The sequence below is a fragment of the Dryobates pubescens genome, chromosome 3, assembly GCF_014839835.1.
Source record: "Dryobates pubescens isolate bDryPub1 chromosome 3, bDryPub1.pri, whole genome shotgun sequence".
Classification (NCBI taxonomy): domain Eukaryota; kingdom Metazoa; phylum Chordata; class Aves; order Piciformes; family Picidae; genus Dryobates; species Dryobates pubescens.
In genome coordinates, this window is record NC_071614.1 from 45,400,196 (window position 1) to 45,424,501 (window position 24,306).

The 24,306-nt window shown below is 42.6% G+C and overlaps 1 protein-coding gene across 2 annotated transcripts in view; it reads left to right on the forward strand.

The window, feature by feature from the left end:
* The window catches only part of PLCB1 (phospholipase C beta 1), a 449,952-nt gene that overhangs the window by 307,640 nt on the left and 118,006 nt on the right, over positions 1-24,306 (forward strand). For both annotated transcript variants that reach the window (XM_009906912.2, XM_054180087.1), the window contains exon 10: positions 18,217-18,363. In XM_009906912.2, coding sequence (XP_009905214.1) covers positions 18,217-18,363 — 147 coding nt within the window. The remainder of the gene's footprint in view (positions 1-18,216; positions 18,364-24,306) is intronic.

Consider the following 24,306-nt stretch of genomic DNA (forward strand, 5'->3'; position numbering starts at 1 on the left):
TCTCCCAGGATCACTCTGAGGCATTCTACAGAGCGCGTTTTGCAGAGATTTGGGGAGACAGTGACATATTCCAGTAGTGGCCTTCTTTCAGATCTGTCAGAAATAACTATAGTGTTGCTGGGATTAATGGTATTTTTATCTGTCTGATTTAAAATCTTTTCATTTACCCAGTTTTCTGCCTGTCTTAGAAATCTGCTGTGTTGTAAAGTGTTCATTCCACTGCTAGCTAGGAGCTACTGTGAAGGTGGTTTTGTGTTTTAATAGCTTTAATTGGATGTAAACTATCTGTCGTCTTGTATCCTGTCAGAACCAATTTCTTACTACATCTGTGCTGAAAAGTCAAGAGCAGCTAGAGAACAGTCTCATATCTGTAAAACCCTGCAATGCCATAGACTTTCTGTCCACAGTCATTTTCATAAATGATTACAGTTTGCAAAGTGTTCAGAAATACCAAATGTAAGATGTCTGCTGGAAGACTTGGGTGTATCTCCCTGTGTTTGCATAATTTGTCCAGATGTAATGAATGAGACCCGCTCGGGTTCTAGTACCCTTAGCACCAGCTTCTCAGGGATCATGCTCCAGACCTCAATTGAAGGCCACAGCAGCAGGTATGTTTGCATGTAGACAGCAGTTACAGCGGAAAAGGGGGTCCTGAGGACAGAGTTCCTTGACATATCTTTTACTTCACTGTGCAACATCAGGTGAAATCATCAAGATGTGGTTTCATTGGAGTTTTTAATAGCCAAGACTTGACTCTTGGATGAGAACCTGGAGCTGAGGCTTGCCCTATATAGTAGGGAATCTCTTGACACCATAGAACTTGAGGTTTAGGATGAATGGATTGAGTGCCTATGGGTTAAAATCAGAGGGAAGGCTAACAAAACTGACTTCCCTGTTTGGAATCTGTTATAGACCACCCAAACAGGATGAAGAGTTAGATGAAGTATTCTACAAGCAGCTGGAGGTCATCTCAAGATCACCAGCCCTTGTTCTTGAGGGTAACTTCAACCTACCAGGTATCTGCTGGGAACTTGAGACAGGTGATAGGAAGCAGTCCAGAATGTTCCTAGAATGTATGGAGGACAGCTTCTTGACACAGCTGTTATGTGAGCCTACCAGCGGTGAGGCTCTGCTTGACCTGCTGTTCTCAAATAGAGAAGGGCTGGTGGGAGATGCAATGGTAGGAGGCTGTCTAGGATATAGCTATTATGAAATATGCAGGGAAACAAGAAAAAACAACAACAAAACTCTTACTTTGGACTTCCAGAGGGCAGACATCAGCTTATTTAAGCAGCTAACCCAGAGAATGCCTTAGGAAGCAGCCCTTAAGAACAGAGGAGTCCAGGATTGCTGGACCTACTTCAAACAGGAGCTCTTGAAGGCACAGGAACAGGCTGTGACCATCTGCTGAAAGATGAGCTGTCAGGGAAGGGGACTGGCCTGGATGGGCAAGTATCTTTTGAAGGACTTAAGGGCAAAGAAAGAGAGTGTATTGCCTTTGGAAAGGGGGGGAGGTAACTCAAGACATGTTTAAGGATTTTGTTAGATGATGTTGGAGAAAAATTAGAGAGGCAAAAGCCCAGTTAGAACTTAAGCTGGCCACTGCTGTGGAAGACAATGAAAAGCATTTTTAGAACTATATTAACGCTAAAAAGAGAGGCGAGAAGAACCTCCACTCTTTATTGGACCTGGAGGGAAACATTGTAACTAAAGATGAGGAAAAGGCTGAGGTACTAAATACCTTCTTTGCCTCCATTTTGAACAGTAAAAGGCAGGAGGGCTTCAGGATAACCCCGGGAGATGGGGTCAGGGAGCAGTGTAGTTCCACTATAATCCATGAGGAAGCAGTTAGAGACTTGCTTGAGCTACTTGGATCCCCACAAATTGTGGGACAGGATGGGATCCATTGTAAGGTGCAGATGGAGCTGGCAGATGAGCTGGCCAAGCCACTCTCCATCAGTTTTCAACAGTCCTGGCTCACTGGAGAGGTCCCAGATGACTGGGAGCTGGCCAATGTGATGCCCATCCATAAGAAGGGCATGTGGGGATGACTGTGGATGTAGTCTACCTAGACTTCAGCAAGGCCTTTGACACCGTCCCCCATGGCAGACTCCGGGCCAAGCTGTCAGCCCGTGGCTTGGATGGGAGCACACTGCATTGGGTTAGGAACTGGCTGGAGGGCCGAGCCCAGAGAGTGGGAGTGAATGGTGCCACACCCAGATGGCAGCCAGTCACTAGTGGTATCCCCCAGGGATCAGTACTGGGCCCCATCCTATTTAATATCTTTACTGATGATCTGGATGAGGAGATGAGTAAATTAGTAAATTAGTAAATTTGCAGATGACACCAAGCTGGGACCAGATGTTGATCGGTTAGAGGGTGGAAGGGCTCTCCAGACGGACCTTGACAGGCTGGAGAGATGGGCAGAGTCCAACAGGATGACATTTAACACGTCCCAGTGCTGGGTGCTGCACTTTGGTCACAACACCCCCATGCAGCACCACAGGCTGGGGTCAGAGTGGCTAGACAGCAGCCAGGCAGAAAGGGACCTGGGGGTACTGGTTGATAGTAGGCTGACCATGAGCCAGCAGTGTGCCCAGGTGGCCAAGAAAGCCAATGGCATCCCGGCCTGCATCAGAAATAGTGTGGCCAGCAGGAGCAGGGAAGTCATTGTGCCCCTGTACTCAGCGCTGGTTAGGCCACACCTTGAGTCCTGTGTCCAGTTCTGGGCTCCTTAGTTTTAGAAGGACATTGAGATACTTGAATGTGTCCAAAGAAGGGCAAAGTAAGGAAATGCCTACCAAGCAATAAACTGCAGTCCTGTGTGGTTCTCCAGCTGACTTAAAATCTAGCATTTCTTTACAGTTCACCTTGGAGATTATGCTGAGCACTCTGCTTCAGCCTTGAGCCTTAGGAGAGATTGCCAATCTATATCACAGTGGGATTTTTCCCCACACCTTAAAAATCCCTAAATACTTAGACCCATATAGGTATGTATGCCCCTGTACACTGCACTGGTTAGGCCGCACCTCGAGTACTGTGTCCAGTTCTGGGCCCCTCAGTTTAGGAAGGAGGTTGACTTGCTGGAACGAGTCCAGAGAAGAGCAACAAAGTTGGTGAGGGGTTTGGAACACAAGCCCTACGAGGAGAGGCTGAGGGAGCTGGGGTTGCTTAGCCTGGAGAAGAGGAGACTCCAGGGTGACCTTATTACTCTCTACAACTACCTGAAGGGAGGTTGTAGACAGACGGATGTTGGTCTCTTCTCCCAGGCAGCCAGTACCAGAACAAGAGGACACAGTCTCAGGCTGCACCAGGGGAGGTTCAGGCTGGATGTTAGGAAAAAGTTCTATACAGAAAGAGTGATTGCACATTGGAATGGGCTGCCTGGGGAGGTGGTAGAGTCGCCATCATTGGAGGTTTTCAGGAGAAGACTTGATGGGGTGCTTGGTGCCATGGGTTAGTTGTTTGGGTGGTGTTGGATTGGTTGATGGGTTGGACGCGATGATCTTGAAGGTCTCTTCCAACCTGGTTTATTCTATGTATTCTATGTATTCTATTCTATGTCTGCTAATGTTTTAGAAACTATTTGGGTTTATGGAACTTGCTATCTGTGACTGAAAAAAGTTTGTTAACCAGTAGGAAAATGCTTGTTACCTCATAAAAGAACCTGGTTAAGTGTGAATTGTGAGACAAACATGCTTGATTCAAGTTGTGTTTGTCAACTGTCGTAGATGTATGCTTTATATACACACACACACATGGTTTTCTTGTAATAACACAGTGCTTTGCAGTATAACAGTGGCCAGGAACTGTGCTCCTTAACACAATACCTCTGCTTACCAGAATTTCAAAATGGTGGCCATGCTTTCTTACAGCAGAGAACTTTTAAATGCTGTGGAGTTTTAGATGATCGATACCCGTTAAAGCAAATGTTTCCAACTTTTATATTTTGAGGATGAGAAAGTGTTGAGGTTTTAAAACCTTCCTTGCCTATATGTGTGTTTTACTCTTTCTTTAGTACTATTACAGAAAAATACATACCTTTCACAGCTATGGGCTAGAGCTCCTCTTTTCGGGTGTTTGAAAAGTGCTGGAAAAGCATCGATTTCTGAAAAAAAATAATAAAGAGCATGCTAAGCATTTTACAATGGCTTTGACATCTTGTTAAAACAACAGACCCAAGATTTAGAAACTTTTGTTTCTTCTCTGGTGATGCTCCATCTTCCTTTCCCTTTTGAGATGGCACTGTCCTTGGAATGCTCCCAAAGTTTTGATTGTGATTGAAAATGCTCTTTATCATAACACGAGTTTTGCTATTTGGCGTGGCTTTCCTAGAAGCTTATAGGAAGTATTTTCTCCTTGACGTGAATGAAGTGTCTTCAGCTACAGTACCTTTTCTGAAAGCCATTCAGAAGGGTGGTTTCCTGCTTTTTCTCTCAAAAAGCCCCCACTTTGTATCCAATGTCAGTCTTCCTTGTACACTTGTACAGATGATGAAATCCGTATGATAGCTTCATTAGAATGACAAGCTCTTCTGATTCAGCCATACTGAATTCTCCTTTCCTTGGTAGATGATCCTTATTCTGCAGAATACTCTAGATCTCTGTGTTCTTGGCTATGTAATACTTCCTCATGGATTAACTGCTATTGAGCATGCTCTTTTATGTACGCTATTTAAGCACAACATGTTCACCTTCCCACATTTTCCTTTGATGACAGCTTGTCCTTCATTAAGCATTTATTTTGGCTTTTGTATAGAGGTTACCAGTCTCTGTTTACATTCATATTTTATGTGTCCTATTGCAACATACCCACTCAAAGACAGAGCAATGACTTTTACTCTATTCCTTTCTCGTAGAGTAAGTTTTCTGATTTCAAGAACATGTTGCTGAAGAAAGCTTAGTTTGGTTTGTGGCCAGGTAACTGTTTAATTACAGAAAATAACTGAACAAGTATAACTGAGGGCAGAACTGGATCCATTATGTTTTTCTTCAAGCTTAGAAATCTGAAATGAGATTTGAACATGGCAAGATATTCTCCTAGTTTGATTTTTAAAATGAGACATCCAATAAATGCACTGTAAGACTGTTTCCTGGCACAATTAGTTGTACTAGTGCCAAGCTTTTTTGGACACTTACCCCAAATTTTTCTGTTGCTTACTCTGATCTCATTCTGTAGTTCTACCTTTGGCCGCTATAACTGTTCTTCCTCACCCTTACCATTCACACTTAAAACATTTGTTGACCATTATATTTTTTCCACTTCAGCTTTATGAGTTTGATCTTTATTGTTTTTGCATATATTGAATGTGTAAATAATCTGTATGTAGGCACATTTCTAATACTAAGTTGTCAAAACCTAGAGTTTTGAGATTGGGTGCAATGTCAATGGTGCCATTAAGATCCTCAGTGTTGTGAGTAGTTAAGCACAGCTTGTGTCCATTAAATTTGTAGGATTTTCTGTGTGATTAGGATTAGTTATGGATATGTATGCTGATAACATTTAATGCCATGCATGTTTACCTCTTTCATCAATGACTTGCTAGTAAAATATCCTGCCTATCAATTAAACTTTTTCCAACCATCTTTTTTAATGTATAGAATCATAGAATCAATAAGGTTGGAAGAGACCTCAAAGATCACCAAGTCCAACCTGTCACCTCATGACTACTAAGCCATGGCACCAAGTGCCACATCCAGTCCCCTTTTGAACACCTCCAGGGATGGTGACTCCACCACCTCCCTGGGCATCCCATTCCAATGGCTAACAGCTCTCTATGAGAAGAATTTTCTCCTCACCTCAAGCCTAAACTTCCCCTGGTGCAGCTTGAGACTATGTCCGCTTGTTCTAGTGCTGGTTGCCTAGGAGAAGAGACCAAACCCCTCCTGGCTACAACCACCTTTCAGGTAGTTGTAGACAGCAATAAGGTCTCCCCTGAGCCTCCTCTTCTCCGGGCTAAACAACCTCAGCTCCCTCAGCCTCTCCTCATAGGCCTTGTGCTCAAGACCTCTCATCAGCCTCATTGCCCTTCTTTGGACACATTCAAGTATCTCAATGTCCTTCTAAAACTAAGGAGCCCAGAACTGGACACAGGACTCAAGGTGTGGCCTAACCAGTGCTGAGTACAGGGGCACAATGACTTCCCTGCTCCCGCTGGCCACACTATTTCTGATGCAGGCTGGGATGCCATTGGCTTTCTTGGCCACCTGGGCACACTGCTGGCTCATGGTCAGCCTACTATCAACCAGTACCCCCAGGTCCCTTTCTGCCTGGCTGCTGTCTAGCCACTCTGACCCCAGCCTGTGGTGCTGCATGGGGGTGTTGTGACCAAAGTGCAGCACCCAGCACTGGGACTTGTTAAATGTCATCCTGTTGGACTCTGCCCATCTCTCCAGCCTGTCAAGGTCCGTCTGGAGAGCCCTTCCACCCTCTAACCGATCAACATCTGGTCCCAGCTTGGTGTCATCTGCAAATTTACTAATGGTGGACTCATCTCCTCATCCAGATCATCAGTAAAGATATTAAATAGGATGGGGCCCAGTACTGATCCTTGGGGGACACCACTAATGACTGGCTGCCATCTGGGTGTGGCACCATTCACCACCACTCTCTGGGCTTGGCCCTCCAGCCACTTCCCAACCCAGTGCAGAGTGTTGCTGTCCAAGCCATGGGCTGACAGCTTAGCCAGGAGTTTTCTGTGGGGAACAGTGTCAAAGGCCTTGCTGAGGTCCAGGTAGACTACATCCACAGCCTGCCCCACATCCACCAGGTGGGTCACCTGATCATAGGAGGAGATCAGATTGGTCAGGCAGGACCTGCCCTTCCTAAATCCATGCTGGCTGGGCCTGATCCCTTGGCCATCCTGTAAGTGCTGTGTGACTGCACTCAAGATGACCTGTTCCATAATCTTGCCTGGCACTGAGGTCAGGCTGACAGGCCTATAATTCCCTGGCTTATCCAACCAGCCCTTCTTGTGGATGGGCACTATGTTGGTGAGCTTCCAGTCCTCTGGGATGTCTCCAGTGAGCCAGGACTGCTGAAAAATGATGGAGAGCGGCTTGTCCAGCACATCTGCCAGCTCTCTCAGAGCCCTAGGATGGATCCCATCTGGTCCCATGGACTTGTGGGGATTCAAGTGGCTAAGCAGATCACCAACTACCCCATTCTGGAACAGAGGAAAACTGTGCTGCTCCCTGGCTCCTTCTGCCAGCTCTGCAGGCCAGCTGTCTGGAAGACATTCTGTCCTGCTAGAAAATAGATAAATTCAACCCATGAAGGTCCAGCAGGTCTGGTGCAGTAAAAGTTGCCCTTTGATCAGAGAACCCAAAATTCTGTTGCTGGCACTGTCCCTTGACCCAATTGTTGATGGCAGGGGTTCTCCTGTTCCTCTCAGTGTATACCCCTGCCAGTGAGGGAACTGAGCAGAACACCACTTGCACTTCTGCCCCATCAATCAATTGTCCAAGGGCCTTGAATTCCTTTTTAATCATCCTGGTGCCCTTCTTATCAATCTCATTGCTTCCAGCTTGGATTACCAGCAATGGGTAATAGTCAGTGTGCTGGATTAGCTTAGGGAGACTTCTTGTGATGTCCCTTATCTGGGCCCCAGGTAGGCAGCAGACTTCCCTATGGGATGTGTCAGGATGACATATGGGTCCCTCTCTTCCCCTCAGGAGAGAGTCTCCAACAACTGCAACCCATCTCTTTTTCTTTACGGTGCTGGTCCTTATAGTTGTTGGGGACTGCTTTGCCTTAGGCATCTCCCTAGATGGTTCCTCTTCCACCCTCTCATCCACATTGCCCTCGGCCTGCAGGGTCTCATACTTATTGTGCAAGGACAACAGGAGAGAGGGAGAGGGCTGGGATGGATTCCCCAGGCTTACCCTACCAAGGACCTGTATCCATCCCTCCCTTTTTCTGGGGATGCCTCCCTCAACAGGGGAGATTTGCAAAGCCTGCTCCCACATATCTAACTCCCTTTCACATTCCCATATAGTCCTGAGCCTTGCCACTTCATCCTTAAGCTCAGCAACTTCATCCTTAAGCTCAGCCACCAGGTTGAGGAGACAATTCACCTGGTCACACCTGACACAGGTGTTGTCTCCTTCCCCCTCTGTTCCAAGTGCCAGGCTCCAACACTCTCTGCAGCTAGCAGCCTGGACCTCTGTGTGGTTGTGCACCAGCTCTGTCTGGGTACCTACTGATTTTCTAATAGCCTGTGGCCGAGTTGTTATCATGGTTCAGGGGGTTTATTGTTAGTTGTTAAAAATATATATTCCACCTAAATACTGTAATTTATCTGAGCTCCCACAGAGGCTTCTGGACTCTGTCAACTGCCCCGGCACATGCAGTCGGGCAAGAAGCCTAGCTCTCCAGCCAAGACGGCGTCGCACGCGCAGCCCCGACAGGTTGTAAAATTCCCGTGGCTGATGTCACGATCCCGAGCAGACGTGCGAGAAGATGACCCTGCCAGTCCTTGCCGTCTGCCAGGGGTCCTTCCGACCCGCAAAGCCCCGAAAAGAAGCCAAAAGAGAAAGATCTCAATTCGAGCACACCGGTGCGGGTGCCAGTCCCGATCAGCTCTCCAGCCAAAATGGCCACATATGTAGCCACAATGTAGCTACATATAGATGCATTCCTGTTCTCTGCACTTCACCTGCTTTTCAAGATAATGGATTTCTAGGCATCTTCTTCCCAATTCAGCTCTGTATTTTGGATTTTTTTCTTTTCTTGAATGGTTGGCAACCAGCACCAGAACAAGGGGACACAGTCTCAAGCTGTGCCAGGGGAGGTTTAGACGCGAAGTGAGGAAAAAGTTCTTCACTGAGCGAGTCATTCGTCATTGGAATGGGCTGCCCAGGGAGGTGGTGGAGTCACTGTCCCTGGAGGTGTTCAAGGGGAGATTGGATGTGGCACTTGGTGCCATGGTCTAGTTGTGAGGTCTGTTGGGACAGGTTTGACTCGATGATACTTGGGGTCTCTTCCAACCTTGGTTATACTGTGATACTGTGATTTGTGTTTTCTCATTTGATTTCTGTCCTATTTGCCTGGTTCATTACAGCTGTCTATTCCTTAAGTCTTGTGTTGTTGATTGCACTTTTTCAGATTATTAAGGTCTGTATGAAATGAAACCCAGTGCTGATCAGTGTGGCAGCCTCCAGACTTCTTTCATGCAGTCTGGCTTTCCAATTCAAGGAAACCCCAACCTCCATTTATTTCTATCTGTGCTTTCTGAAGATTGGGTTTTTTTCAATAACAAAAAATGTGGATTTAGGAACTCTATTAAATGCTTCACTGATATTCAGATGCATTGCCCTTCCTCTGTACTTAGTAATTTGATCAAGCTGACTGACTAGTATGCGTATTTCCCCTTGCTGATCTTTGAAAAAGTTGCTAAAATACAGGAGTTGCTGGCAACTTCCCCTTGTGCTGCGTAAATGGTGGTTGGTACATAGATATTTTAAAGTATCTGCAGATCCTAACCTGAGGCCTGTCTTTTCTGTTCCCAGTGGTTTTTCTTTAAAATAGAGCAGCACTGACATTCCTGGGGTAAATTCCAGTAACCCAGTTTTAGGGTTGTAGCTTTTTCAGTCTGGGCTAACATACCATATTCTCTCCTCCTGATGACTTAGACATTAGAGAATGTTGCTTGGACAATGCAGTCCTATCCATCCTGGTTTACAAAACTGAATACAGACAGAAATTCCAGACACACCACCAATATGGTAATAGCACCCATGTCTGGAAAGATGTACAGGTTTCAGCCTCACTTCCCAAATCACTTGGATGCAAATGCTTCAAGTGTTATCAGAGTGGCTCTGGTGCATTGTGTCCCACTCAGTGTGAATTTTATGTAAGTTCTTTGTTCTGAACCTCTCTGCTGGCTCACAAAGCTAGATAGCATCAAGAAGCTAATGGGTACCCAGTGTCAAGAGACACATAGGGGGTATATGCATCCTACTCTACACTGTGCACAAAAATGTTAATACCCAATGAGCTGTAAATTGCAGTGCTGGTTTATGAAATAGAATTCACAGTGGGGCATATTGTACAGACCTCTCAGAGGATTATAAAATATCTGCTTTACTTTGTTGTGAGAGGACTGCTCAGTTGTTATATGGGATTACAGTGAATGTGATTAATGCTACAGATTGCATTGAAATAGACTTGATTTTGCTGTCAGATAGAATACTAATGAAATTCTGTGTTGTTTGATGGGAGATATGAGGTGCCAGTTAATTGTTGTTTTGGGTTTGTTGGGGGTTTTTTGCTTTTTTTGTTTGCTTATTTTCTTTACCTTAATAACATCTCTTGGCATGATTGTGCCTTCTTGTTATATTACAACTCAGTGGATAACAGCATGGGTAAACAAACACAAGGCTCTATTAATATTGCAAGTATATGGAAAAAATTGTTTAAGATCCACTCATCCAAACCTGTTGACTGCTTACAAGCAAATGTACATTTTAACTGTCAGACAAAATGTCCACAAATTTTAAGAGGCAAGCAAAGACTGGTGTTAAAATTATGAGACTGAAGTTCTAAGAAAAGTGTGCAGATAGTGGTTCTTTCTGCTATGAATTGTGCCTCTCTTGTCTGTTCTCTGCCCAGAGGACTGGAAGGTTCCTGGCGGCAGGCTAGGTAGACCTGGGGAAAATCAAGCACCAATCAAAGAGCTGTGCATACAGTTTACCTACTGAAATAAGCAGGGCAAAGTTTAGATCAAGCAGTTGTGTTGAGAAGTTTAGAGGGCTAGCTTTACTTTTAAATTTCCTCCGGACAACAACACTGCTAGGCTTATCCTGGATCTGCTTATCCTGGATCTCTGCAGACGGAACTGAACTGGTGAAAAAGCTGCTAAAAGAAGCTCGGGCCTGCTTTGAACATTCACTTATCTTATCTTGTGCTTGGCACAATGCTGAAGGTGTTGTGTGAGCAGGGGTTTGTTTACATCTTCAAGCTGGTGAGCTGGCAAGCTCCCAGGGACCCACAAGCATTTCCACATGCAGAACAACATGCAGGTCATGCTGGCACACCAAAGGGGTTGGGAAGGCAGGAACTTGTCAAGGTGCCTGTGTGTCATTAAGCAGCAGGAGAAGGATTGTTCTGTCAAAAGCAGCCCGTGCTATTGTTAGCCCTGGAAACTAAGAAGAATTTTACATGGAGATGTTACCTATGTCTGCACTTGCACAGGAAACTGCAAAGTGGCTGGCCCACCACAAGGACTGTCACAGAGCCTGATGAGAAAAATGTGCAAGGTTCTCTAGGTCTAGTGAAAGAGGATTATGAAGAGCCTTTTGCTAACACAGTAAGCCTTCAAATAGAGAAGCCCCTGAGAAGTTTATTCACAAAGTACAGTCTTAGCCTATAAACCGGTTCTACTGACTATTTGGAATTCCTTTTCCATGGAAAATTTGCAAGCACTCTCCCAGGAATGGGAATATTCCAGGTCTCACAAGCTGCAGAAGAGAGCATTTTGATTGATTAATGTTGACAATATCTAAGAAGTCCAGCAGAGAAGATTCCCTTCATTATCTGTATATATTTTGTGAATTTTTAATAGGTCCTTTGCCAGCAACATGCCACCTGCCTGAAGACGGCTTCCAAGAAAAAGAATTTGGGATGACAAAAATTACTTCTGTTGGAACTGACAAATGTTGACCACAAAGGAGCCCTGTTTCCAATGGGCAAAGTAACAGTTGCATTTTTATGTGCTTTTCTTTAAACTGTCATCCAGGAACATTTATGTCTTTGATCCAATGTAATAGGTCTTGAGCAGTATGGAATCATGTAGCTGTAATTATATGGAGACTGTGAACTACTCAGAACTTGCCACGGTTTTTTTTTTCTCCCTGTAACTCTATTGGAGCAATCAGGTGGAGCCAGGGATGCAGAAAAAGATCAAGCTGCTGCACAACCACTCACCATGTTTCATATAATGAAGCTGAACACAGCCTGAGAAATTCAACAGAATCTCTCATCATCTCCTTTAAATACATTACTCTTGTAGTGGGAAATTACTTCTTCCTAACAAATGTTACTGGAAAAAAAAAATATAAATCAGATTTGGTCAACTTCACTTGACTGTCAACCTAGTGGTGGCTCTTTGATGTCTGCATGAATTTCACCACCAATCAGGTTGTATGGAGCAGCTGTTCAAGGTGTCCTGTGGAACCTCTTGCTTATGGACTGCTTCACACTTTGCTGCAGGTGAAACACTGAATGCCGTGGGGCATTTTTTTGGCTCCTGTATAGGCTTTCTCTTATTTTTTGCAAGAAACAATAATGGAGGTCATTTGGAGGCAGCAGGTGAAACAATTGCTAACAAACTCCCTGGCAAGCAACTGGCAGATGAGATTCGGCTTCCAAATTGAAAGTGAGGGTGGAGAAGTGGATTGTGGCACACTGCAAAAGGCCTGCTGGCAAACACACCAGATTGCAAGGAGGACTTAAATCCACTATGCAGAAAAGTAGCTGGGGGTAAAAAGCCAGAACCTGATTCAAATAGGTCTCATCTGAGTTCGGACTAGATTTGTCTTACGAAAAGATGGGAGCTTCACAGAGTGAATAACAGTTAGCATGGGCAAATGAGCAGTCCTGACTGTGAGGGTACTTTGCCATGCAAGGTAAGGATAGGTAATGAGTGAAATGGAAGATAATGGGTGAAGTGTTCAGGAGACATGAAGGCATCAAGGCCCCTTTTGTGTAAAAGCTTCTTTTCCCTTGGGATAAATTATTTTGGAAGTTATGTAGATGTATAAATTTGGAGAGAGGTACGTAAAGGCATTTCCAGGCTTTCCATTGCCTCTGGAAGTTTTTAATTCAGGTATGTTTTTAGATTTCCATAACAATTTATATTATTCATAATTTACAGACGAGTGTTCAGCTGCACATATATAATTGTGAGACATTGGGAGTATCTGTAATTAAGAACACATTAGATGCTTTCGTTCTTTCTCCTTGGTGTGATACTGTGATACTGTATCTGCTTGTTTCTTTTACAGACCAGTTTCCTTACATAACAAAAACATTAACATTGATCTGCTACTTATTTTGCTTGCACAAAACTTTTGCCATTTGCTTATGTGCGCTTTGACAATCAAATACCGTGCAGCTGACATTCATCACAAATTTCTTCAGTCCAGAGAAGGGGGAAAAATACCCATGTTAATCATCAAATACAGCATCTACGCATCTTTTGTTCGGTGCAGGAGCTGGGTGGATTTGACAAACTTCGTAAGTCATCCAGCTGTGCTTCATTATGCAGTCTCCCCTTGGGGAGAGGTGCTGAGGCAGCACTTGCCCTGCGACCAGAAGTGGGTTTGCATTGAGCTGAAAACAGAACAATTGATTAGAATTTCCTTCATTTTCCCTTGCACGCTGAATTGCCTGTTGGTGCCCAAGCACTGGCAGTGGGGCCTGTGAGGCCTCGGTGAGCAGAAGCCAGGGCCGGTTCCGGCCAGTTCTGCATGGCTCTGGCAACCCTGCCACAGGGCACACCCCCCAGCACCTTGAGGGAGTGGGGTTTAAGAAAGGGCAAAAAGGGAATGATGGGAAAGGTGTGAGGGGAAAAAGTGTGAGGAGCAGTCCTGTGAGCCCTCAAGGGAGAGGGGGAAAGCTGTAGGCCCTGCTGAGCAGGAGGTGTTCCTGTAGCACTGTGGGGAAGAGTTAAATGCTGTTTAAGTGTGACTCCATAGGGAAATTCTAATTAATCAGATAAATTGGAGAAGAAATACTTGAGGAGAAAAAAAAGGTAAATAAATTTCTTGTGCTGGTAAACTCCAAACCACACAGAGGAAAAGATCTTCACCCAGTAGATGTTGATACAGTTTCTGTTATGGTTACATCTGTGTTTGCTTTTCTCAATGTGACTTTGCCAGCATAGTTAAGAGAGAGTCATCCAGAGTCATGTCTTCCTTTGCATTTCACTTAAGATTATTTAATAATGTTTTAAACCAAATATTATTGAAGTTGATAGTAGTATTTCAACAAACACTCATGAGCTTTGGATCTGTCTCTGTCCTAATAAATGGCACCAGGTCAAAATTAACACAGCAATGGTAAGTGAAAAATACAAACCCTCACAATTTTAAGTATATAAATCACACTGATTATTTTGAAAGTTTCATAAAAGGCCTAGGGTTCAGATGATTTTAAGGTAATTATGTGTAAGCATAACAAAAAGAAAAACCTTGTGAATCTGGTTTTTCCTGGTGTGTTTTTCTCCTGTTTTATATCTAATCATATAGTTAAATCTTCCTAATACATATCTGAGAAGGTGACAGCTATAATGGAAAGTACTTAACACAGGTGTCTTTTCTTGGCAACATCTGTGGTAAATGTGCAATATGCATAAGAAAATAAAGAACAAAGCATACTAATAAATTGAGGCTATTTCATTTTGGATCACTGTCCACTGAGGATTGTCCTCTCTGCAGTTGGCCTCAGAATAGCTTTGGTATTCGTCACAATCAATCTACTCTTTAATATCCAAGATAGAAAGACCCTTCAATATCTGCCATCTCCATTCCACAGTCAAACTCTCACTGGTGCAATATTGTCTGTAATTGAACTTGCAAATTGCTTCACTTTGTGAAATGCTAACTGCTTAATTATGATGGGGAAAACAACATTCTGCAGCCATATCCTCAGATAACTGTGTAACTTAGGAACTATGTAATTATACATGTGAACAATATTTGCTGTGATTTATGTTAATATCAGTGGCAAAATGTACGACCGCTCTGCAGACCTTGTCTTCAGTGTGAAAAAGAGCAAAGAAGCAGAATGAACCACAAAATAGGGAGAAGGAGGCAGGGAGGAAGGAGGCAGAGCCCTGAGCCTTGCTTTTTTGTGTTCCCAAAAGTGTTCAAGTTCACCCAAACAGGCCTCATGAGATTGTGCAGTTCAACTCCCAGCTTAACCTACAGGTTTTCCATGGGGTATCGTTCAGCCAATTAATTTATCCTCAGCTTCAGGTGTCCATCTGAAAGACAAGGCCTGCAACAACCCAGTATTAAACACAGACATCACGTTGAGATGTTTGAATATTATGTCTACATGAATCAGCCCGAGTTTCTGTACAAGAAAAGGGAAGCCTTTCTTTTGGAACAGTGTGTAATTATGATGTCATGAGATTTTTTTAGGAACTATATGTATGAAAACTACTAGGTTTCTGTGAATCTGGAATAGGAATGATGAAGTATAGTGTTGGGTGATAGGTTGGACTCGATGATCTTGAAGGTCTTTTCCAACCTGATTAATTCTATTTCAAAGTCGCTTTCAGCCTTCTAGAATGACTGAAAGGAGTACATTCAAAACCACACTGAGATACTGAAGATGACTCTGGATGAGCTATTTATAATGTCTCTTAGGTAGATTCTCGCAGCAGATAGGTTCTTCAAAAACCTTTAGTTTCTGAAAAAAACCTCAGTGGTGGGTTTTTTCTGCTTTTTCTCCATCCTGCATTTTTCCTCTCACTGTGGATGATTAGTTAATCTGTAAAAAGCAGTTGTAGAGCCTTGCAATATTGCACCCGGATTACAGTCTTAAAATAGTGGGTGGACTTGATGTTGTTCACAATTATTGTCCTAAGAATGAGAGACAATTGCATTGCTCTGTATTGTTACATTTCTTGCAATATGAATAGGATCATTTAGAGCCACTCTCTGGGGTTGTTATGAAAATGAGGGATCTGAACTTAAGACTTTTCTCTCTGATCAAGGGCCAAATCCTAGGTCCAACAACAAATTTTAAGTAAACACTTTGCATGCCATATTTGCATCATATGATTACAGACTTCACAACAGTTATGCAGGATTTTCCATTACTTTTTTCATATGCTAGAAAAATGCATGTAAGTTTGTGTGTTTTAGATAAAACCAAGTTGACTCTAAAAGGAGTGTGTAATAGAGTTAAGAGAAGAACTGAAATCTTACATTTTTCAGCGTCATAGTCAATCAACTAAGTTTAATTTAGACAGTTATGGTATTTTAGGCTGGGGACAAGAGGTAAAACATTCTCACTGTTGAAAGTCATCAGGTAAGTAGCTATTTCCAGGATCTTCAGAGATAAAGAAGATCTGTTTTACTCTAGGCAGTAACTGAATTAACTAAAACTGTGTGGTTGAGCAAGTCTACAGTTAAATTGAAAACAGAGTAGCAAAACTACCAGGCAGAATAAAATGTCTCAAATTCATTTGGTTAAGCATTAATCTTCAGATACAGACTACTGAATTTTTAATGTTTTGTTCAAAATGTACAAATTTACACTCTAAAATCAACTTTATGCAGGAGGCTTGACAGAGAAATTAATCCTGATGTAATAAGTACAGCTCTACTAAGATCAGTGGTGACATTTAAGTTGACGATAGGACTCAGCTTTCTGATTTGCCAACAGCATATGAAATGGTCATTTATGCTGGCACTCCAGTGAGATACGATTTGGAAGACATACAAAAATTATGTAGCAAATCTTAGTTTTCACTTGAAAAGCGGTTCATCCAGTTTGCTTTGCACTTTGGTTGAGTTTGTATACATGCACTAAATCATATCCAAAAGAGGTCAGTTACCTGTTTGTTTGTTCTTGGTTTCCCCTAGAAAGCATGCTTTCTTTTGACCCCATAAGGCCCCTTGATAGGCTTTGATTAATTTTTTTTCCATTCTTATCACTCACTGTAACTCTGATTCCCTTGTGCCCTTGATTATCTCTAGATGCTGGTTATGAAATTATTTATTGTTAGTACAGGTAAAAAGATCGCAGAATCACGTGGGGTTGGAAAGGACCTCCAGAAATCATTGAGTCCAATCCCCCTGCCAAAACACAATCACCTAGGGCAGGCCACAGAGGAATTCATCCAGAGAGTGAGACTCTACAGCCTCTCTGGGCAATGTGTTCCAGTGCTCCATCACCCTCACTATAATGAAGCACTTCCTTGTGTTGAGGTGGAATTTCTTGTGTTCTAGCTTGTACCAGTTGTTCCCGGTCCTGTCACTGGACACCACCGAAAAGAGAATGGCACCTTTGTCTTGACACCCACCCCTCAGATATTTATAGACATTGATAAGATCCCTTCTCAGCCTCCTCTTCTCAAGACTAAACAGCCCCAGTTCTCTCAGTCTTTCTTCGTAGAAGAGATGTTCAAGTCCTGCTGTCATCCTCATAGCTCTCCGTTAGACTGTCTCCAACTATATTATAAAAATATGGTTATCTTTATTTTCCAAAACAAACCTGCCCCCAAATGAGGTATAAAAACTTATTAAATTATTTACAGGTTCTATTCGGTCACAAATTCTACCAGGATGCTTATGGGCAACTTTAGTACAATTTAGAGGATTCAGAAAATGGAGAAGGCTAAGCCACAAAAACAGCTTCATACCACTTATAATCAGAGGCAAGCCAGGAACCTTAGGGAAAGACAATGAGAATGCCAGGTTGTACTCACAAGGACAGAGCAGGAATTTGGCAACGGTCCCTAGGTATCTCGTTGGTGGCAGGCTGCAGGAACTGCAGGTTTTATAATCCAGTTTGTGGATAATGCAGCACAATCCAAAGGAGAAGGAGCCACCAGAATCAAAGTGTCCGTAGACACAGCTGCTACGAGGCAAAAGTCATAAGCAGCAGCACTGCAAGAAAGCCGCAGGTTTCATGGCAGGCAGGGTCGCTGCACAGCAGTCTGAGAATAAGCCAGGTGCAAGTGGAGCGAGCAAGATGAAGGCGGGAGCCAGAGCAGGAGAGCAAGAGCAAGGGCAGGAGCAGGATGATGGCGAGAGCCCCGATCGCTTTCTGGCCATTCTATTTAACGTGTTTCTAGACAATGTGTCCAAGGCCATTGTATAATGCACCCTGCTTGATCGTAACTCCCAAACCCAGTGGACTTCCCCACCAGTACATACCAGTGAGGGACCTCCACCCTGGAGGGAAGAATGGGTGCTAATTACCAGTCCCCAGGTGAAGGGGGAGGCAGTTTTGCACCTTGGAAGGCAATTTGGTGCCTTTGTCTTTCTCCATTCAAACCTCAGCTGATGGAGATGGGGGAAGGGCGGTTTGGAGCACACCATAACAAGAATATACAAATAACTAGGTGAAGGTAGGTCTGGTGATTATATGGTCTTTCAGACACACAGTTGTGTAAGTGTATATTGAAGATAACACCTGTATGTCACCAAATCTGCTTGAAATTAATTGGTGCTTTCGCTGGATCTGTGTTTTTCTCAGGACAGATATCAGTGGATGGATTTATGCGATATCTGAGCGGAGAAGAAAATGGTGTTGTTCCACCTGAGAAATTGGACTTAAATGAAGATATGTCTCAACCACTGTCACACTATTTCATCAATTCTTCACACAACACCTACCTCACAGGTACAGTGTTGGAGAGATGTGGTTTCTTATCTTACAAAAATTCATAACATATTTTCAGGGATACCAGGAAATATACTAGAAGTATCAGCAATAAATGACAGTAGAGCATAGTCTTCAGGGAAGCAAGGGTAGCACTTGGTTGTTGTTCTACTACATCAAGTATACTTTAATTAACAGGTAAGTAGCAGTTGTGCCATTCGGATAAGGGCTAGTCTGAAGCCCAGTGTAGTCCCTGGAAAGTTTCCCTCCATTTAGAAAGGATTCCTGGTTAAGGTCCTTATTTAGGGAGGAGGGGGAACAATTTACTTTTCATGACAGCCAAGGATAGTCAAACAAGTGCACAAAGCAGTAGCTCCGTAGCTAATAAATTTGCCCCCATACATTAAATTGGACAGCTCATTGGACTCTCTGAAATTTGCGTTGATTGAGAGGTTAGAGATATTCTAACATGGAACACAGCTTTCTGACCGTCCTTTCCTATCTGCACAGAATCAAAATCTGGTCTCTGACTCTGTTTCATGTCTGAGCCAAAATTTTTAGGTGCCATCATGTTTTCAAAGAGGCTGAGCACCCAGAAGCTCCTGTTAATCTGAACCAGAATTAATGAGCCTGTTTGCACAACAGAGTCAACAATGCTTCAAGTTTAAAAAAAAATAATAAAAAGAATAAGGCAGTTCAATAATGCAACCTTTGGCACTCACTTTCAGGTCTAAGACGCTATTAACTTGTGAGGAACTCATGGTAAATTCTCTCTTTTAGTTTATTTTATGTAGGAAGAAACATTTTTGACAAGCATATTGCACAGGAAGTTCTTTGGTATTTGATTTGACGTTTGCTTTGTCTTACCATGTTTGCTAAGGATTTAGCTTTATGTTAGTTAAAAAAAAAAAGTAATGCTACAGCATGTGCTAAAAATGTGGCTCATGGATAACATTGTTTTTTAATGTTATTAACAGACTTGCCTTAATGGACCAAGTTCTTAGATTCCCAATATGCTAGAACATAAGCAAAAAATTTTGTGATACCAAATTTAAACAGACCATGTGGCAGTTACTTTCTTCTGTTTAGTGTTTGTTACAGCACTTTCTGCAGCACCTTCTAGTGCTTTCATAAAGTGAATGAACTGTCATTCTTTCCATTAGAAACTGTTTTTCAGTGGCTTATGTCTTGGCTGCAAATTGTATTTTGTGCTAAAGCTTGTCATATAAAGTATTTGGCTTGACAGCTCTTTTGTTTCTTTGAATTAAATGACAATCACTGTGGCCACTTTCAAGTAGTGATTCCCGTTGTGCATTAATTTATGCTCTTTGCAAGAGTACAGGCAAGTCCAAAGCAAAAGCAGTTTTTAATTATGATATTTTGCAGGCCTCTTACCTCCAGTATGGACTTTGTTCTCTCAGTGAAGATTATGACTCACTTAAGCCAATTGCTGCAGCTTTACAGATTTTCTGGAAGAAAACAGTAAACCTGTTTTACAAATGTAGGAAACACAGGCCCAAAGGGAGGACAGACAGTGCAGTATGAAGTTGGTCTGAAGAGATAAAATACTGCTCTCCCCAATACCAGCATGAATTTATAGTCAGTGCCATACCACAGGTTCTCATCAAGGCTGACCAGGACAGAGTCATGTTCTGAAGGTCTAGAAGCACAAAAGCCAAAGAACAGAGGATGGAAGTTCATGATTGGTCCAACCTACTCTGATTTTTTTCTATTTCCCCACAAGTAGCCTAACATACTGAATTATTTTTGGAGAATGAAAGTTTACCTTGAAACTTTCCAAGTTTACTTTCACTCGTGTGAAACTTTCCAAATTTGCTTTGGCTTATGTGTGAAAATCTGCAAATCATCTTAGACTGCATCTACGTATTTCTTTGCCTGCATTTCTAAAGAATTTCAGAAGCTGCATTTAAAGGTATAGATCCTCAGTCTTAGTGTAACATAATACTCCTGTCTAAGGCAACTGGGGGAGTAAATCAGGGTACACTCTGGGGATAAGTGCAAAATACTTTGGAATCTCTAAAAGTTCCAATTCAGAGTGTGCATTTTCACATTTACAGGCACAAAATACATACCCTTCCTTTTTAGTAGGTTCATTATGTTCAGTAATGTGTGGCAGCTGGCTGACAATGGGATTAATGATTTGATTTTTATCTGTGTATTAAAGGAACTGACAGCCTTGAATTTTGCTCCGAGGCTAAACCAGATACAGCAGTCACGTTGCCATTTGCTTTCTTCCAACAAGGATTTAGCAAAATTAATAAAATTAATGGTGGCAGACTACTCTTTTTCCCAAGAAGATTTTAAAGGGTACCCTCAAGTGTTCACGGCTTTGGAAAGGAAACTTTGGTAGCACCTCTGCCCTCTCGGAGCTGTGAAATAGCAACTAGTCATGTAATAATTACTAGGACAATAAGAAGATGATTTGGTCTAGCAATACCTTATGATTACTGTGCTTTATGCCCTACCAATTATCTCTCCTTTTGTTCATTTTTAAGCCCAGAAAAAGCATGCACAAAGAAAAAAACATGGTAACGTAAAAAGAGACATGTACACTCTGAATTTATTTTTAATTACACTGATCCTTTTCCTAGCCTTCAGTAGAAACCCTTGGCAGTACATCAAGTCCTGATTATTTATTTAGAAGTGTTACTGCTTTCTTTTTCTGAAGGAAAAGTAATTTTTAAGAACAAAGGTAAAAGTTCATGAAGAAAGAAGTGATTTAGAGTGAACCTAGGCTAGATTAAAGAAATGTCATCTTTTGGTCTTCTTTTTTTTTTTTACTGGTTTTTTTTCTTTCTTTCTCAGTGGCATTATATTTATTTATTTACTCATTTGAACCTTTAATGTGCAACCCTCATTTTTTCTGGTTTCTCACCAGTTTCACCTCTTGTCACGATGGAGAGTGACTTTGCAGCATTTCTATCTGCAGAACCCAAAGTCAAAGACAAATGATTCTGTATCACTATCAGCGCTGCACACTTCGAAGGCTGTCCAGCTCACTGTTGTGTATGTGAAAGCAAGATATGAAAATCACAAGCCTTTAACATGTGTTTTGTCTTTGGCTAAAAGAAAAACTAATAGCATGAGTAAGTTGCAGAGCTATCACACATAATGTGTGTAGCTGACGTGGGACTATCCCATTCACCTTCAGCATCTGCTTCCCAGCTTACAGTACAGTACTTTCAGCTGTTTCTAGAAAAATGTCTCATAAGGGGCATGTTCCTTTCTTTATTGCTGCTCTGGCCTCCCCACTACTGTCCTCTGGCTTCTCTGTTTTCAGTGATTCCTCAGTCCTGACTGTTGTTACTTATTATCTACATTCAACACTTCCTTGAGTCCTCCTTCTCCTTCATAGCCTCCAAAACAGTGCCTTGACTGTTTCCAAGATGACACCACAATATGGAAAGCAAGGAAGGCTGGGTGATGGCTGTTCTGTGCATGAGTTTATCAAACCCCCAAGAACAGTTCATGACTGGCTGCTGTGTTGAGCTTGGTTGATTGGCTAGCAAGACCCAAGGCTCTGCTCTTTTTCAGCCCCACCATTTCCCTCTTGATAGACTAGAGGGTGGGGAAGCTCAAAGAGCAAATGCCTGAGAGAGCAGTTGAGCTGAAGAGGAGCTGCAGCTGTCTTCTCACCAGCAGACCAGCTAAATATGTCCAGCAATTTAAGGCAGCTAAATGAGGTCCTTCCTGTCACTGGGGTCACACATTATCTTAGAATGAGGGCTAATGAGTAAAAAGAAATGGTTGTTGTGCATCTCTTCCATTTGTCAGCAGTTTATGGGGGTATGTTTTTACCTTCCAGCTGTCATTCTATTTCATGGTACCACTTCAGAATATCATAAAACCTTTTGTAACACTGAATAAAAGGGCTGAGTTTTCAGAGATTAATACGAACATGATGGCTAAATCTCACAGAAAGGAAGCTACAGACCATTATCTGGACCCTGTGGCCTGTTCAGTGCAAACTTGGAAGATGCTTTCGCAGTTAAATTGTTGAGTTAACTATAGCCATTAAAAAATCAGCAAAGGGAAGGATGTTGCTTCACAATGAGGAAAGATAGTCTTGGGTGGAATTTTCTGAGGCACTAGTCTGATGCCCTGTTCTCAAAAAAAAAAAAAAAGTCCTGTGTGTGAAAAATCCTTTCAATAAGATGATGATTCCCATCTGCCTGACTTCCTTGCATCTTTGTCTGAGGCAGTTTGGCTTTTGTAAGGAGTCAGCTACTCAAGTTAAGCAGACTGTGAGCAAAAATTCCTTTGGTCTCCGGTTCTGTCATGTTTTTACATGACTACTCTAATTTTGACAGTTGACTGTTCATGTTTTTTCTTGTCTTACATGGTACCTGCCCTCCCTTAACAGCTTCACCCATGCCAGTTCCCTCTTTCTTAAGCCATACTCTAAATGAGAGAATTTCTACTTTTAAAAGTGAGTGGAAAACTTGGAAAAGGGAGAGAAATAAATTGTATCGATTGTATCCTCAAGGCAAAATAAGTTATTCTAATACATATCAAACCAGACACTAAAATTTCTAGAGAAAGCTTGCCCCAAGTATCAGAAGAGTTGAAGGTAAAGAGTTTGTAAAAGATATTCATATAATCATTAAGGTTGGCAAAGACATTTAAGTCCAACTGTAACGCAGCTACCATGACCACTAAACTATATCCTGAAGCACCACACCTACACGCGCCTTGAACACTTCCAGGGATGGTGACTCCACCACCTCCCTGACCACTGTTCCAATGTCTGACCACTCTTCCATTAAAGAAATTTTTCCGAATATCCAATCTAAATCTTCTCTGGCACAACTTAAGCCCATATTGTTTGGCCTGATTTGAGATAACTGGATTCTCAACAAGAGGAAAAGATCATGAAACTGTTTTGTTTCCTTTCAGTGTTACTTCATTCACTACTTCTTAGGGAGTTTTCAGGATCCTCTTATTTTCCTTTTTAGGCCAACCAGTGGAAGCATGCTGAAGTAAATGATAAGTTATGTTATAAAATCCCTTCTTGAAAGAGGATAAAACTGTATTGAGAATTGGGTAGCTTCTGACTCCAATAGCAGCATTTGAATACCTTCAAATAGCTGAAATCTGAAAGCCAGCAGCAGAGGAAGAGTTCCTTAAGTAGGTCGCACTTCCTCACTGCAATTGGAGAGACTTAGCTGGTCATGCAGTGTGTCTTTCCCAAGTGTGTTCCACAGCTAGGATAAAGGTTACCTCATGCACTGTATTGCCAGGTGGTGTCTCGGCATGGCCCCTCTGCAACACTGGTAGTGGCTGAATCAAAACGCAAACTTAGAGGCTGGTGAGCCCCTGCCCTCCTGTTGTATGCAAGCGTTGCACCTTGTGCTTGGATGGGCCTCAGTCAGTACTGACAGCAAGTATATTCCTGCTGCTGGCCAGAGCAAGCCCAGCCACACATCTTTCTATGGTCCAATGTTAAGTGTTAAAAACAACAGCCATACCATGAAAGCCTTAGTTTGATTTACATACAAGCAGTAGCAGAATATGTCACAGTGTGAAGTTCAATGTGCTTGGTCTGTGCATGGCAAAGTACCTTGGAAGACAAATACATTCATATGAATGTATTGTCTCTAAAAAAACTTATCTGCCAGCCCCTTCTGTTGCTGCTGGAGTCAACAGCCAGACTTGCAGAGGTATAGGTCTCCAAATTTGCATGCTACAATCTGCAGCACGTGATCCAGAGCACTGATTGCTTTCCCAGGACTTGCCTGAAAAGAGGAGGTTTAGGAACTCATTTGTGCCCAGCAAAGGGTGTATACAGGTGCTGCCATGGATAGGGGAAGTGGAAGAAGCAGCAAAGAGTAAGGAAACTCCAAATACTTGGATCCAGATATCTTCCAGTTTGGGAAGACTAAATATGTATAAATGGTAACCAAATTTTAAGCCCATGTATTACCAGTAACTTGCATGTGATAA